Source organism: Bombina bombina, chromosome 4 (genome assembly GCF_027579735.1).
Source record: "Bombina bombina isolate aBomBom1 chromosome 4, aBomBom1.pri, whole genome shotgun sequence".
Taxonomy (NCBI): domain Eukaryota; kingdom Metazoa; phylum Chordata; class Amphibia; order Anura; family Bombinatoridae; genus Bombina; species Bombina bombina.
Window position 1 is genome coordinate 1,105,793,260 of NC_069502.1, and position 17,764 is coordinate 1,105,811,023.

The 17,764-nt window shown below is 42.7% G+C and overlaps 1 protein-coding gene across 1 annotated transcript in view; it reads right to left on the minus strand.

Moving 5' to 3' along the window:
- BICRAL (BICRA like chromatin remodeling complex associated protein) overlaps window positions 1-17,764 on the minus strand; it is a 723,876-nt gene that overhangs the window by 576,530 nt on the left and 129,582 nt on the right. Inside the window, 2 exon segments of the mRNA XM_053712738.1 lie at window positions 8,250-8,292; window positions 8,379-8,519. Coding sequence (XP_053568713.1) covers window positions 8,250-8,287 — 38 coding nt within the window. The 5' untranslated portion in view covers window positions 8,288-8,292; window positions 8,379-8,519.

Sequence of the window (17,764 nt, forward strand, 5' to 3'; positions counted from 1 at the left end):
CATGTTAAAGATAGGGGAAAATACTAATGTTTTACTTGTACAGCTGCAATTTCTTACTTGTCTGTGACTAGTGGAAATGCCCAGCTGTAAAATATAATGTTGAGCTATATATTTGTATATGTGTTTGGGTGTGTGTGTGTATATATATATATATATATATATATATATATATATATATATATATATATATATATATATATATATATATATATATATATATATACATATACACAGTGTCTCACTAAAATGAGTACACCCCTCACATTTTTGTAAATATTTTATTATATCTTTTCATGTGACAACACTGAAGAAATTACACTTTGCTTTAATGTAAAGTAGTGTGTGTACAGCCTGTATAGCAGTGTAAATTTGCTGTCCCCTCAAAATAACTCAACACACAGCCATTAATGTCTAAACCGTTGGCAACAAAAGTGACTACACCCCTAAGTGGAAATGTCCACATTTGGCACAATTAGCCATTTTCCCTCACCCGTGTCATGTGACTCGGTAGTGTTACAAGGTCTCAGGTGTGAATGGGGAACAGGTGTGTTAAATTTGGTGTTATCCCTCTCACACTCTCTCATACGGGTCACTGGAAGTTCAACATGGCACCTCATGGCAAACAACTCTCTGAGGATCTGAAAAAAAGAATTGTTGCTCTACAAAAAGATGGCCTAAGCTATAAGAAGATTGCCAAGACCCTGAAACTAAGCTGCAGCATGGTGGGCAAGACCATACAGCGGTTTCACAGGACAGGTTCCACTCAGAACAGGACTCGCAATGGTTGACCAAAGAAGTTATGTGCACGTGCTCAGCGTCATATCCAGAGGTTGTTTTGTGAAAATAGACATATGAGCATTGCTGCAGAGGTTGAAGGGGTGGGGGGTCAGCCTCTCAGTGCTCAGACTATATGCTGAACACTGCATCAAATTGGTCTGCATGGCTGTCGTCCCAGAAGGAAGCCTCTTCTAAAGATGATGCAGAAGAAAGCCCGCAAACAGTTTGCTGAAGACAAGCAGACTTAGGACATCGATTACTGGAACCATGTACTGTGGTCCGATGAGACCAAGATAAGCTTATTTTGTTAAAATGGTGTCAACTGTGTGTGGCGGCAACCAGGTAAGGAGTACATAGACAAGTGTGTCTTGCCTACAGTCAGGCATGGTGGTGAGAGTGTCATGGTCTGGGCCTGCATGAGTGCTGCCGGCAATGGGGAGTAAAAAGATAGATGGAGAGAGGCGCCAGACCCATAAAACAGTATCGTTTTGGTAAGGGGGAATATGTACAGATAGAAGTCCCCCCTAAGAGTAAATACTCACAAATGTGGCGGCACTTTCAGCGTGCCTTACACTGCAAGTCGGGACCGTTGAGAGTCGCCCGACAGACACCAATGGAGCTACATTTCATTGAGGGAACCATGAATGCCAACATGTACTGTGACATAGTGAAGCAGAGCATGATCCCCTCCTTTCGAAGACTGTGCCGCAGGGCAGTATTCCAACATGATAACGACCACAAACTCCAAGATGACCATTCCCTTGCTAAAGAAGCTGAGGGTAAAGGTGATGGCCTGGCCAAACATGTCTCCAGAACTAACCCCTATTGAGCATCTGTGGGGCATCCTCAAACGGAAGGTGGGGGAGCGCAAGGTCTCTAACATCCACCAACTCCATGATATCATCATGGAGGAGTGGAAGAGGACTCCAGTGGCAACCTGTGAAGCTCTGGTGAACTCCATGCCCAAGAGGGTTAAGGCAGTGCTGGAAAATAATGTGGCCACACAAAATATTGACTCTTTGGGCCCAATTTGGACATCTCCACTTAGGGGTGTACTCACTTTTGTTGCCACACGGTTTAGACATTAATGGCTGTGTGTTGAGTTATTTTGAGGGGACAGAAAATGTACACTGTTATACAGGCTGTACACTCACTACTTTACATTGTAGCAAAGTGTCATTTTTTCAGTGTTGTCACGTGAAAAGATATAATAGAATATTTACAAAAATGTGAGGGGTGTATATGTATATGTATATATATATATATATATATATATATATATATATATATATATATATATATATACATACACACACACACACACATTGATAGCTACTCCCTTGTGAGTAAATACATAAATACAACACTATAAGTTATCTTGCTTCTTATATGCTCTTTCATCCATTTTATTGTCTGGGTGAGAGCCTACATGGTGGAGTTTGGGAAGTTATCAGGGGGTGAGGTTTTTTGCCCTACCAACCTTGAAAATCACCAGCCACCACTGTTCAAATGATCTTATTATAATTTATTCACTCAATTGCATCATAAATCACTGCTCCCACTAATAAAGGGCTGTAAAGTCAAGCAATTTGCTTGTGCTGGAGATAAACTTAAAGGGACATGAAACCTAAAAAATGTTTTTCATAATTCAGATAGAGAATTCAATTTTAAATAATATTCCAATTTACATATTTTATCTGATTTGCTTTATTTTTTAGATATCTTTGTTGAAGAAATAGCAATAAACATGGGTGAGAAAAACAGAATTTATGCTTACCTGATAAATTACTTTCTCCAACGGTGTGTCCGGTCCACAGCGTCATCCTTACTTGTGGGAATATCTCTTCCCCAACAGGAAATGGCAAAGAGTCCCAGCAAAGCTGGCCATATAGTCCCTCCTAGGCTCCGTCCACCCCAGTCATTCGACCAACGGACAGGAGGAAAAAATAGGAGAAACCATATGGTGTCGAGGTAGAAGTTGCTTTTTGACCTCTCCTTTTACCAGAATAGACGACAAACAGAGAAGAAGTTTGTCTGAAGTCTTTCGTAGCTTCTAAGTAGAATTTTAGAGCACGGACTACATCTAAATTGTGCAGCAAACGTTCCTTCTTTGAAACTGGATTCGGGCACAAAGAAGGTACAACTATCTCCTGATTAATATTTTTGTTGGAAACAACCTTTGGTAGAAAACCAGGCTTAGTACGCAAAACAACCTTATCTGAATGGAACACCAGATAGGGTGGTGTACATTGTAGAGCAGATAACTCAGAAACTCTTCTAGCAGAAGAAATAGCAACCAAAAACAAAACTTTCCAAGATAACAACTTAATATCTACGGAATGTAAAGGTTCAAACGGAACCCCTTGAAGAACTGAAAGAACTAGATTTAAACTCCAGGGAGGAGTCAAAGGTCTGTAAACAGGCTTGATCCAAACCAAAGCCTGAACAAATGCTTGAACATCTGGCACAACTGCCAGTCGTTTGTGCAGTAGGACAGATAAAGCAGAAATCTGTCCCTTTAGAGAACTTGCAGATAATCCTTTATCCAAACCTTCTTGTAGAAAAGGAAAGAATCCTAGGAATATTTATCTTATTCCATGGGAATCCCTTGGATTCACACCAGCAGATATATATTTTCCATATTTTATGGTAAATCTTTCTAGTTACCGGTTTTCTGGCTTGAACCAGAGTATCTATCACGGAATGTGAAAACCCACGCTTTGATAGAATCAAGCGTTCAATCTCCAAGCCGTCAGCTGGAGGGAGACCAGATTTGGATGTTCGAATGGACCCTGAACAAGAAGGTCCTGTCTCAAAGGTAGCTTCCATGGTGGAACCGATGACATATTCACCAGGTCTGCATACCAAGTCCTGCGTGGCCACGCAGGAGCTATCAAGATCACCGAGGCCCTCTCCTGTTTGATCCTGGCTACCAGCCTGGGAATGAGAGGAAACGGTGGAAACACATAAGCTAGGTTGAAGGTCCAAGGCGCTACTAGTGCATCCACTAGAGTCGCCTTGGGATCCCTGGATCTGGACCCGTAGCAAGGAACCTTGAAGTTCTGACGGGACGCCATCAGATCCATATCTGGAATGCCCCATAGTTGTGTCAACTGGGCAAAGATCTCCGGGTGGAGTTCCCACTCCCCCGGATGGAATGTCTGACGACTCAAATAATCCGCTTCCCAGTTTTCCACACCTGGAATGTGGATCGCAGATAGGTGGCAGGAGTGATTCTCCGCCCATTGTATTATTTTGGTCACTTCTTTCATCGCCAGGGAACTCCTTGTTCCCCCCTGATGATTTAGATACGCAACAGTCGTCATGTTGTCTGATTGGAATCTTATGAATCTGGCCTTTGCTAGCTGAGGCCAAGCCTTGAGAGCATTGAATATCGCTCTTAGTTCCAGAATGTTTATCGGGAGAAGAGACTCTTCCCGAGACCACAGTCCCTGAGCTTTCAGGGATTCCCAGACCGCGCCCCAGCCCACTAGACTGGCGTCGGTCGTGACGATGACCCACTCTGGACTGCGGAAGCTCATTCCCTGGGATAGGTGATCCTGGGTTAGCCACCAACCTAGTGAGTCTCTGGTCTTCTGATCTACTTGAATCACTGGAGACAAGTCTGTATAATCCCCATTCCACTGTTTCAGCATGCACAGTTGTAATGGTCTTAGATGAATTCGCGCAAAAGGAACTATGTCCATTGCTGCAACCATCAATCCTACTACTTCCATGCATTGAGCTACGGAAGGACGAGGAATAGAATGAAGAACTTGACAAGCGTTTAGAAGTTTTGACTTTCTGACATCTGTCAAGAAAATCCTCATTTCTAAGGAATCTATTATTGTTCCCAAGAAGGGAACTCTTGTTGACGGAGACAGGGAACTTTTTTCTATGTTCACCTTCCATCCGTGAGATCTGAGAAAGGCCAGAACGATGTCTGAGTGAGCCATTGCCTTTGAAAGAAACGACGCTTGTACTAGAATGTCATCCAAGTACAGTACTACTGCAATGCCCCTTGGTCTTAGAACCGCTAGAAGGGATCCGAGTACCTTTGTGAAAATCCTTGGAGCAGTGGCTAACCCGAATGGGAGGGCCACAAACTGGTAATGTTTGTCCAGAAAGGCGAACCTTAGGAACTGATGATGTTCCTTGTGGATAGGGATATGTAGATATGCATCCTTTAGATCCACAGAAGTCATAAATTGACCTTCCTGAATTGTGGGTAGAATCGTTCGAATCGTTTCCATCTTGAACGATGGTACTCTGAGAAATTTGTTTAGGATCTTTAGGTCCAGGATTGGTCTGAAAGTTCCCTCTTTTTTGGGAACCACAAACAGATTTGAGTAAAATCCCATTCCTTGTTCCGCCGTTGGAACAGGGTGTATCACTCCCATCTTTAACAGGTCTTCTACACAATGTAAGAATGCCTGTCTCTTTATTTGGTTTGAGGATAAGTGAGACATGTGGAACCTTCCCCTTGGGGGTAGTTCCTTGAATTCCAGAAGATAACCCTGAGAAACTATTTCTAGCGTCCAGGGATCCTGAACATCTCTTGCCCAAGCCTGAGCAAAGAGAGAGAGTCTGCCCCCCACTAGATCCGGTCCCGGATCCGGGGCTACTCCTTCATGCTGTTTTGTTAGCAGCGGCAGGCTTCTTGGCCTGCTTACCCTTGTTCCAGCCTTGCATCGGTTTCCAGGCTGGTTTGGTCTGTGAGGTATTACCCTCTTGTTTAGAGGATGCAGAATTAGAGCACGGTCCATTCCTGAAATTACGAAAGGAACGAAAATTAGACTTATTCTTGGCTTTGAAAGGCCTATCTTGTGGGAGGGCGTGGCCCTTTCCCCCAGTGATGTCTGAGATAATCTCTTTCAATTCTGGCCCGAAGAGAGTTTTACCCTTGAAGGGGATATTAAGCAATTTTGTCTTGGATGATACATCCGCTGACCAAGACTTTAGCCAAAGCGCTCTGCGCGCCACAATTGCAAACCCTGAATTTTTCGCCGCTAATCTAGCTATTTGCAAAGCGGCATCTAAAATAAAAGAGTTAGCCAACTTAAGTGCGTGAACTCTGTCCATAACCTCCTCATATGGAGTCTCTCTACTGAGCGACTTTTCTAGTTCCTCGAACCAGAACCACGCTGCTGTAGTGACAGGAACAATGCACGAAATGGGTTGAAGAAGGTAACCTTGCTGTACAAAAATCTTTTTAAGCAAACCCTCCAATTTTTTATCCATAGGATCTTTGAAAGCACAATTATCCTTGACAGGAATAGTAGTGCGCTTGTTTAGAGTAGAAACTGCCCCCTCGACCTTAGGGACTGTCTGCCATAAGTCCTTTCTGGGGTCGACCATAGGAAATAATTTCTTAAATATAGGAGGGGGAACAAAAGGTATGCCGGGCTTCTCCCATTCCTTATTCACTATGTCCGCCACCCGCTTGGGTATAGGAAAAGCGTTGGGGTGCACCGGAACCTCTAGGAACTTGTCCATCTTGCATAATTTTTCTGGAATGACCAGGTTGTCACAATCATCCAGAGTAGATAACACCTCCTTAAGCAGTGCGCGGAGATGTTCTAATTTAAATTTAAATGTCACAACATCAGGTTCAGCCTGTTGGGAAATTTTTCCTGAATCTGAAATTTCCCCATCTGACAAAACCTCCCTCATGGCCCCTTCAGATTGGTGTGAGGGTATGACAGAACAATTATCATCAGCGCCCTCCTGCTCTTCAGTGTTTAAAACAGAGCAATCGCGCTTTCTCTGATATGCAGGCATTTTGGATAAAATATTTGCTATGGAGTTATCCATTACAGCAGTCAATTGTTGCATGGTAATAAGCATTGGCGCGCTAGAAGTACTAGGTGCCTCCTGCGTGGGCAAAACTGGTGTAGACACAGAAGGAGATGATGTAGAACCATGTCTACTCCCTTCATCTGATGAATCATCTTGGGCAACTTCATTATCTGTGACAGTACTGTCCTTACTTTGTTTGGACGCTTTAGCACAATTATCACATAATTTAGAAGGGGGAGACACATTGACTTTCATACATATAGAACATAGCTTATCTGAAGGCACAGACATGTTAAACAGGCTTAAACTTGTCAGTAAAACACAAAAACCGTTTTAAATCAAAACCGTTACTGTCTCTTTAAATTTTAAACAGAGCACACTTTATTACTGAATATGTGAAAAAATATGAAGGAATTGTTCAAAATTTACCAAAATTTCACCACAGTGTCTTAAAGCATTAAAAGTATTGCACACCAATTTTCAGAGCTTTAACCCTTAAAATAACGAAACTGGAGCCGGTTACAGTTTTAACCCCTCTACAGTCCCAGCTACAGCCTTTGCTGCGACTCTACCAAACCCAGAGGGGAATACAATACCAAATGACGCCTTCTAGGAACTTTTCCAACTATTTTCAGGTCCTCACACATGCATCTGCATGTCTTGCTCTCAAAAACAACTGCGCAGTAATGGCGCGAAAATGAGGCTCAGCCTACAACTGGGAAGGCCCTTCCTGACTGGAAAAGGTGTCTAACATAGTGCCTGACGTTAAAAAACGTTCCCCAAGTTTATAAATGTGAAATACCAGCATAAAACATGTATAAAATGCCCAAATAAAGCAATCGATTCTGCCCATAAAAGTGTCTACCAGTTTTATAGCCCATATTAAGCCCTTTATTCTGCTTGAGACTAAGAAAATGGCTTACCGGTCCCCATGAGGGGAAATGACAGCCTTCCAGCATTACACAGTCTTGTTAGAAATATGGCTAGTCATACCTTAAGCAGAGAAGTCTGCTAACTGTTTCCCCCAACTGAAGTTACTTCATCTCAACAGTCCTATGTGGAAACAGCAAAGGATTTTAGTTACTGTCTGCTAAAATCATCTTCCTCTCACAAACAGAAATCTTCATCTCTTTCTGTTTCAGAGTAAATAGTACATACCAGCACTATTTTAAAATAACAAACTCTTGATAGTAGAATAAAAAAAATAAAAAACTACAACTAAACACCACATACTCTTAACCATCTCCGTGGAGATGTTGCCTGTGCAACGGCAAAGAGAATGACTGGGGTGGGCGGAGCCTAGGAGGGACTATATGGCCAGCTTTGCTGGGACTCTTTGCCATTTCCTGTTGGGGAAGAGATATTCCCACAAGTAAGGATGACGCCGTGGACCGGACACACCAATGTTGGAGAAATCACACGAGTCATCTATGTGCAGCCACACACATAGGATATCACGAGAATGAAGCAAATTAGATAATAGAAGTAAATTGGAAAGTTGTTTGAAATTGTATGCTCTATCTAAATCATGAAAGAAAAATTTTGTGTTTCATGCCCCTTTAAGTAAAATTCTAACATAAGATTAACATGTTTGCAAAGAAATAACAATAAATAAAATTAAACAATATAAAAGAATACAAAACACACTGGAACCTTCCAAGCAAATAACTTACCCTATGAAGTCAAGAAGACCAGAGTCATCATCATCCATGTCAGCTAAACAAACAAAAAAAAAAGGTATAAAAATGTCTTTAACATACGATTGATAAGCATTTCACTAAAATATTAATATTAGAAAGTACCGTGTATTCCAAAGCTTTAAAAAATCTGTTCTTCTTTCCATTCGAAAGCCACTGCATCTTCATTTGCAAACAGCCAATTCATTATAGTATGGGTTAATTTGTAAACCAAAGAGAACAATTGTTTAATTTAAATGTCATCACCTAGGGGAAAAAAAAGTTTTATGTAAACTGTAACTCATGTAATCTCAGATATTTCTAAATTAAAGGGTTATCCATAAATACATGCGAGACATAGGGCCAGATTACAAGTGGTGCTCTAGCCACCAATAAGCAAGCGCTATCCAGGGTGCTAAACCTAAAATGGGTTGGCTCCTAAGCTTTACATTCCTGCTTTTTAAATAAAGATAGCAAGAGAACAAAGAAAAATTGATAATAGGAGTAAATTAGAAAGTTGCTTAAAATTGCATGCTCTATCTGAATGAAAGAAAACATTTGAATTTAGTATCCCTTTAACCCTCTTTCTCTACTCCCTCCTCTCTTTTTTAAACTCTCCCTTCTCTCTCAGTCCTTATCTACTCTTTACCCTCTTTCTTTCCCTTCTCTCATATCTCTTCACTCTCTTATTTTTTCTCCACTCTCTCTTAAAGAAATAGCCTAGTCAAAATTAAACTTTCCTGAATCAGATAGAGCATGCAATTTTAAGCAACTTTCTAATGTACTCCTATTATCAAATTTTCTTCATTCTCTTGCTATATTTATTTGATAAAGCAGGAATGTGAGTATAGGATCAGGCCCGTTTTTGGTTCAGCACCTGGGTAGCGCTTTCTGATTGATGTCTAACTGTAGCCTAAGCTTACATTCAACTCTAATTTTACTACTATATACAGCTGAGAGCTGGCTCTGATGCCTTGGCTCTGAAATTCAAAGTGGCTCTGAATTATAAGTGGCCGAGTTAAGAAATGGAGTTAAATCCATAATGCTATCATGTAGAATGCTCTACTAACAACATGAAGCATTGTTCTAACTATTCATCATCTTATCTCTCCACAGGTATGCATTTCTTTCTCTGCATTTCATGCCCTGGTTGTTATCCCACGTCCCTTTAATGTTTTTTCAATATACTGGTATGCATTTCTTTATCTGCATTTCATGCCCGGGTTGTTATCCCACGTCCCTTTAATGTTTTTTCAATATACTGGTATGCATTTCTTTCTCTGCATTTCATGCCCTGGTTGTTATCCCACGTCTCTTTAATGTTTTTTCAATATACTGGTATGCATTTCTTTCTCTGCATTTCATGCCCTGGTTGTTATCCCACGTCCCTTTAATGTTTTTTCAATATACTGGTATGCATTTCTTTCTCTGCATTTCATGCCCTGGTTGTTATCCCACGTCTCTTTAATGTTTTTTCAATATACTGGTATGCATTTCTTTCTTTGCATTTCATGCCCTGGTTGTTATCCCACGTCCCTTTAATGTTTTTTCAATATACTGGTATGCATTTCTTTCTCTGCATTTCATGCCCTGGTTGTTATCCCACGTCCCTTTAATGTTTTTTCAATATACTGGTATGCATTTCTTTCTCTGCATTTCATGCCCTGGTTGTTATCCCACGTCTCTTTAATGTTTTTTCAATATACTGGTATGCATTTCTTTCTCTGCATTTCATGCCCTGGTTGTTATCCCATGTCCCTTTAATGTGTTTTCAATATACTGGTATGCATTTCTTTCTCTGCATTTCATGCCCTGGTTGTTATCCCACGTCCCTTTAATGTTTTTTCAATATACTGGTATGCATTTCTTTCTCTGCATTTCATGCCCTGGTTGTTATCCCACGTCCCTTTAATGTTTTTTTCAATATACTGGTATGCATTTCTTTCTCTGCATTTCATGCCCTGGTTGTTATCCCACGTCCCTTTAATGTTTTTTCAATATACTGGTATGCATTTCTTTCTCTGCATTTCATGCCCTGGTTGTTATCCCACGTCCCTTTAATGTTTTTTCAATATACTGGTATGCATTTCTTTCTCTGCATTTCATGCCCTGGTTGTTATGCATTTCCTCTGATGTCTGAATTTATGACTTTTTCTGTATAATTGTTATCAGCTCCATTGTATAATTTCTGTGTGCATTCCCCAGCCATTTGCTCACCCCACCCCACCCCCATCTAATTTACAAGTGTGTAACTCCAGTCTTCCTAACTAGTCTACTTGTAACACAGCTGCCTTGAATCAAATCATTCCAACCCTAATTTTACTACTATATACAGCTGAGAGCTGGCTCTGAGGCCTTGGCTCTGAAATTCAAAGTGGCCGAGTTAAGAAATGGAGTTTAGAAACTGGAGGGGAAACTGCAGACCCCACTAACAGGTAATCCTTACAAACTGTACACCTGCACAATGCTCTCTATGTCATTTCTGATCTTTCTGTCTGCCATCTTCCTAAAACTCACTGCATGCCCTTATAACATCAATAATCCCCACACTATCCTTATCTCTCCCTCCCTCCTCTCATCCCCTATGCTGTCCTCTCATGAACTACTCTGTTTCCTTAGAAACACTTCCCCATCTTACTCTCCTGTGTCTAGTCATACGCGCTCCTACAAGTCTCACTCTCACTGCTACTACTGCTTGCTTCTGGTGACCTCTCTCCTAACCCTGGCCCTGCAGCAATCACCACACTCATACACTCTCGCTCAGTCCCCCACAATACAAACTCAAGGTCACGCGATCCCAACAATCTCATCTCCATTAACCCACAGCGCTTATCCCCTCTCTTTTCTTGTGCCCTCTGGAATGCACGCTCTGTCTGTAACAAACTTACAACTGTTCACGACCTGTTTGTTTCTAACGCTTTCCATCTTCTAGCAATTACTGAAACCTGGCTTTCTTCCTCTGACACTGCTTCCATTGCTGCTCTAACGCACGGCGGTCTCCACTTTAGCCACACACCTAGGCCAGGTGAGAGACATGGTGGCGGTGTTGGAATCTTGCTGTCCCCTTCCTGCTCCTATCAGCACCTCCATCCTCATCCATCTCTCTCCTTCTCCTCCTTTGAAGTCCATTGCATCCGCATTTTCTCCCCCCTCTCCCTCAAGGTGGCAGTTATCTATCCCCCCCTTGGACCAACCTCCCAATTCCTCGACAACTTTGCTGCCTGGCTTTCTCACTTTCTCTCTAAAAATACACCTGCTCTAATCTTAGGGGACTTCAACATCCCCATTGATAACCCATCTACCCCTGCTGCCTCTAAACTTCTTTCACTCACAAACTCCTTTAGTCTTTCACAATCCACCCTATTCCCTACTCACCGTGACGGACACTCTCTTGATCTGGTATTCTCCTACCTCTGCTCCCCTTCTGATGTCACCTGTCGCCCATTTCCCATCTTAGACCACCATCTGCTCACCTATAATCTCAATGTACAGGCTAAACCTATTTCTACCCCCCGCCTCCGCACCTGTAGAAATCTGCACACTGTGGATCCTCTCCAACTTTCTAACCTTATTCAAAAACGCCTTCCCCACACTTCCAAGGTATCCTGCCCTGACCTTGATACAAACCACTATAACAATACTCTCTCCTCTGCACTCAACACCCTTGCTCCTCCACAAATACGCAAAACCCCACGTCGTCAGCTCCAGCCCTGGCACTCTCAGCAAACACGCTATCTACAAAAATCCTCCCGTGCTGCTGAACGTGCCTGGAGGAAATCCCGCTCTGAACACGATTTCCTACACTATAAGTTTATTCTTTATTCTTACTCCTCTGCCCTTCACTTAGCCAAGCAAAACTACTTCTCTTCTCTCATATCTTCTCACTCCTCAAACCCTAAACGTCTCTTCTCCATTTTCAACACTCTCCTCTATCCACCTACACCACCCCCCTCATCTGACTTTAGTGCTCAAGACTTGGCAGATTACTTTTTCAACAAAACACTTACCATCAGAAGCAACATCCCACCACAAGACTGCAACCTTTCATCTCCGCCCCCGGTCACCCCCTCCAACACTCTCAGTACCTTCCCCCCAACCACTGAGAATGAAGTGAGTTCCCTAATATCTTCCTCACACCTCACTACATGTCCCCTTGACTCTATCCCTTCACATCTAATACCCTCTCTGTCCTCTACCCTCACCCCAGCTCTTACTCAGATATTCAACCGATCCCTTACTACTGGTTCATTTCCATCATCCTTCAAACATGCAAAGGTCACCCCCATCCTCAAAAAAACCCTCAACCCCAATTCTCCTGCAAACTACCGCCCCATATCACTACTTCAGCTAGCTTCTAAAGTCCTGGAAAAACTAGTTTTCGATCGCCTAACACACTTCCTATCCTCTAACTCATTGCTTGACCCCCTGCAATCTGGCTTCCGTCCCCAACACTCAACTGAGACTGCCCTCACCAAGGTTACTAACGATCTTCTTTCTGCTAATAACAATGGCCACTATTCTATACTTATCTTACTTGACCTGTCTGCTGCCTTTGACACTGTTGACCATCCCCTCCTCCTAAGGACTCTCAGCTTCCTTGGGCTCTGTGACATGGTCCTCTCCTGGATCCACTCTTATCTATCTAATAGGTGCTTTTCTGTCTCATTTGCTGGTGACTCATCCTCTCCACTGCCTCTGTCTGTTGGAGTACCTCAAGGCTCTGTTCTAGGCACTCTACTCTTCTCTATTTATACTTCCTCACTGGGTAAACTTATTAGTAGTTATGGCTTCAACTATCACCTCTATGCTGATGATACTCAGATCTAACTATCCACCCCTGCATTCTCTCCTTCTGTCCTTTCCCACATCAGCAGCTGCTTATCTGGCATTTCTTCCTGGATGGCCTATCACCACCTAAAAATCAACATGTCCAAGACTGAGCTTCTTCTAATCCCCCCCAACTAATTCTACTCCAGTTTCTAACTTTACTATCACTGTCGGTGACACCACTATCTCCCCATCACCCCAAGTCCGCTGCCTTGGAGTTACACTCGACTCCAATCTGTCCTTCATACCCCACATCCAATCGCTCTCTTCATCCTGTCGCAACCACCTACGCAATATCTCCAAAATTCGTCCTTTTCTGAGAGCTGAAACTACTAAACAGCTAATCCATTCCCTAGTAATTTCCCGGCTTGACTACTGTAACAACCGACTAACTGGCCTTCCTCTCTCCCGCATCTCCCCCCTTCAATCCATCCTAAATGCCTCTGCTAGGCTAATCCACCTCTCCCGACGCTCTGTATCTGCCGCACCCCTCTGTGAGTCCCTTCACTGGCTCCCCATTCACAGCAGAATTAAATTCAAAATTCTCACTTTGACCTACAAAGCCCTTACCAATGCAGCCCCCCCATACCTGTCCTCACTCATCAACAAATATACTCCAGCCCGTCCCCTAAGATCCAACAACGATCTACTCCTTGCCTCTTCTACCATCACCTCCTCTCATGCTAGACTACAGGACTTCTCTCGTGCGGCACCAACCCTCTGGAACGCACTTCCTCGTGCTGTCAGACTTTCCCCCAACCTCTCCTCCTTTAAACGATCCCTAAAGACCTTCTTGTTCAGGGAAGCCTATAACCAAATCAGTAACTAATGAATTCCACTTGCCTAAAAGTTGCCCTCATCTAACTTCACACTAACATCATTCCCACCTTTGCAGTCCCCACCTCCTGTTTCTCACCCTCCTACCCATTTAGATTGTAAGTTCCCACGGAAACAGGGCTCCCAATTCCTCCTGTATTTGTTTGTTAAATTTTGTCTGGTGTCTCATATTGTACTGTCCTTTTATCTTTGTTACCTATGAACAGCGCTGCGGAATCTGTTGGCGCTTTATAAATAAAGAATAATAATAATAATAAATAAAGATACCAAGAGAACAAAGAAAAAATGATAATAGGAGTAAATTAGAAAGTTGCTTAAAATTGCACGCTCTATCTGAATCATGAAAGTTTAATTTTGACTAGACTATCCCTTTAACTCTATTTCCTTCTCCACTTTCACGTTTCCTTACCCTCTTAGAAGTAACCGTCTAAGCACTAATGGGGTCCCTACAGCCCTAGAGGAATAACATATCCTTATCCTCTGATGGATATATATCAAAGCCTCAACCGCAAATACGCCGGAATTCCGCAGCGTAATTGTTGCAAGATTGATCCAACCTAGTTATCAAAGCCTACAGACCGGCAAATGTTGAAATTTGTGACGTAACATATGATCTGCCGGTCTCAATCCGACGCAGATCAATGCTTACTTCATTACAGATGTTCTGAATACACATTCGGCTCTATTTGACACCTTTTCCCAGTTATCAAACTTTTAACAGGTACGCTTGCGGCTATTCCAGCCCAGCGTACCTGGCTTTCAATCCGCCACCCTGGAGACCGCTGTTGCCATAGAAATCAATGGGAGTCTGAAAGCAGCGAAAGCTTATGTTTGATGCTGCCAGATATCCCATTGATTTATATGGTTGAAAACAAGTTACATTTACACCTAACACCCTAACATAAACCCCGAGTCTAAACACCCCTAATCTGCCGCCCCCGACATCGCCGCTACCTAAATAAAATGTATTAATCCCTATACTGCCACTCCCCGACACCACCTCCACTAAATAAACTTATTAACCCATAAACCTCTGTCCTACCACATCACCACCACTAACTAAATCTATTAACCCCTAAACCGTCAGCCCACTACATCACAAAAAAATAAATTAAGCTATTAACCCCTAAACCTAGCAACCCGCTAACTTTAAATTAAAATTACAACATCCCTATCTTAAAATAAATTTAAACTTACCTATTAATTAACCTACCCTAACTATTATACTACAATTAAATTAAACTAACAATTAAATAAACTAAATTACATATTAAAAAAAAGTAAATTCATGCTTACCTGATAAATTAATTTCTTCTATGGTACGACGAGTCCACGGATTCATCCTTTACTTGTGGGATATTATCCTCCTGCTAACAGGAAGTGGCAAAGAGCACCACAGCAGAGCTGTCTATATAGCTCCTCCCTTAGCTCCAACCCCCAGTCATTTGACCGAAGGTACAGGAAGAAAAAGGAGAAACTAAAAGGTGCAGAGGTGACTGAAGTTTAAAATCAAAAAATATAATCTGTCTTAAAATGACAGGGCGGGCCGTGGACTCGTCGTACCATCGAAGAAATTAATTTATCAGGCAAGCATAAATTTACTTTTCTTCTATAAGGTACGACGAGTCCACGGATTCATCCTTTACTTGTGGGATACAATAACAAAGGTACAGGACACGGATGAGACAGATGGCTAAACAGAAGGCACCACTGCTTGAAGAACTTTTCTCCCAAAAATAGCCTCCGAAGAAGCAAAAGTATCAAATTTGGAAAAGGTATGAAGCGAAGACCAAGTCGCAGCCTTACAAATCTGTTCAACAGAAGCATCATTTTTAAAAGCCCATGTGGAAGCCACCGCTCTAGTAGAGTGAGCTGTAATTCTTTCAGGAGGCTGCTGTCCAGCAGTCTCGTATGCCAAACGGATGATGCTTTTCAGCCAAAAAGAAAGAGAGGTAGCCTTAGCTTTTTGACCTCTACGTTTTCCAGAATAGACAACAAACAAAGAAAATGTTTGACGGAAATCTTTGGTCGCTTGTGCAGTAAAATTGATAAAGCAGAAATCTGTCCCTTTAGGGAACTAGCTGATAGCCCCTTCTCCAATCCTTCTTGGAGAAAGGACAAATCCTGATCTTACTCCATGAGTAGCCTTTGGATTCGCACCAATAAAGATATTTACGCCATATCTTATGATAATTTATCCTAGTGACAGGCTTTCGAGCCTGAATCAAGGTGTTTATGACCGACTCAGAGAATCCCCGCTTGGATAAAATCAAGTGTTCAATCTCCAGGCAGTCAGCCACAGAGAAACTAGATTTGGATGCTGGAATGGACCTTGAATCAGAAGGTCCTGTCTCAGTGGCAGAGTCCATGGTGGAAGAGATGACATGTTCACCAGGTCTGCATACCAAGTCTTGCGTGGCCACGCAGGTGCTATCAAAATCACCGAAGCTCTCTCCTGTTTGATTCTGACAATCAAACGAGGAAGGAGAGGAAATGGTGGAAACACATAAGCCAGGTTGAACGACCAGGGTACTGCTAGAGCATCTATCAGTACTGCTTGAGGATCCCTTGATCTGGACCCGTAACAAGGAAGTTTGGCGTTCTGACGAGACGCCATCAGATCCAATTCTGGTGTGCCCCATTGCTGAATCAAATGTGCAAACACCTCCGGATGGAGTTCCCACTCCCCTGGATGAAAAGTCTGATGACTTAGAAAATCCGCTTCCCAGTTCTCCACTCCTGGGATATAGATTGCTGATAGATGGCAAGAGTGAGTCTCTGCCCATCGAATTATTTTGGTAACCTCTATCATCGCTAGAGAACTCTTTGTTCCCCCCTGATGATTGATATATACTACAGTCGTGATATTGTCCAACTGGAATCTTATGAATCTGGCCAAAGCCAGCTGAGGCCACGCCTGAAGCGCGTTGAATATCGCTCTCAGTTCTAGAATATTTATTGGGAGGACAGCCTCCTCCTGAGTCCACAAACCCTGTGCTTTCAGGGAATTCCAGACTGCACCCCAGCCCAAGAGGCTGGCGTCCGTCGTCACTATGACCCATGCTGGCCTGCGGAAACACATTCCCTGGGACAGATGATCCTGTGACAACCACCAAAGAAGAGAGTCTCTGGTCTCTTGATCCAGATTTATCTGAGGAGATAAATTTGCATAATCCCCATTCCACTGTCTGAGCATGCATAGTTGCAGTGGTCTGAGATGCAAGCGAGCAAACGGAACTATGTACATTGCCTCTACCATTAGTCCAATTACCTCCATACACTGAGCCCCTGACGGCCGAGGAATGGAATGAAGTGCTCGGCAGGTGGTTAAGATCTTTTATTTTCTGACCTCCGTCAGAAAATTTTTCATATTTACCGAATATATCAGAGTACCCAGGAATGGAACTCTTGTGAGAGGGATAAGTGAACTCTTCTTTACGTTCACCTTCCACCCGTGAGATCTTAGAAAAGCCAACACGATGTCCGTGTGAGATTTGGCTAGTTGGTAAGTTGACGCATGAATTAAGATATCGTCCAGATAAGGCGCCACTACTATGCCCCGCGGCCTTAGAACCGCCAAAAGGGACCCTAACACTTTTGTGAAAATTCTGGGAGCTGTGGCCAACCCGAAGGGAAGAGCCACAAACTGGTAATGCTTGTCCAGGAAGGCGAACCTGAGGAACTGGTGATGATCTTTGTGGATAGGAATGTGAAGATACGCATCCTTCAAATCCACGGTGGTCATATATTAACCCTCCTGGATCATTGGTAAAATAGTCTGAATGGTCTCCATCTTGAAGGATGGGATCCAAAATCGGTCTGAAGGTTCCCTCTTTTTTGGGAACCAC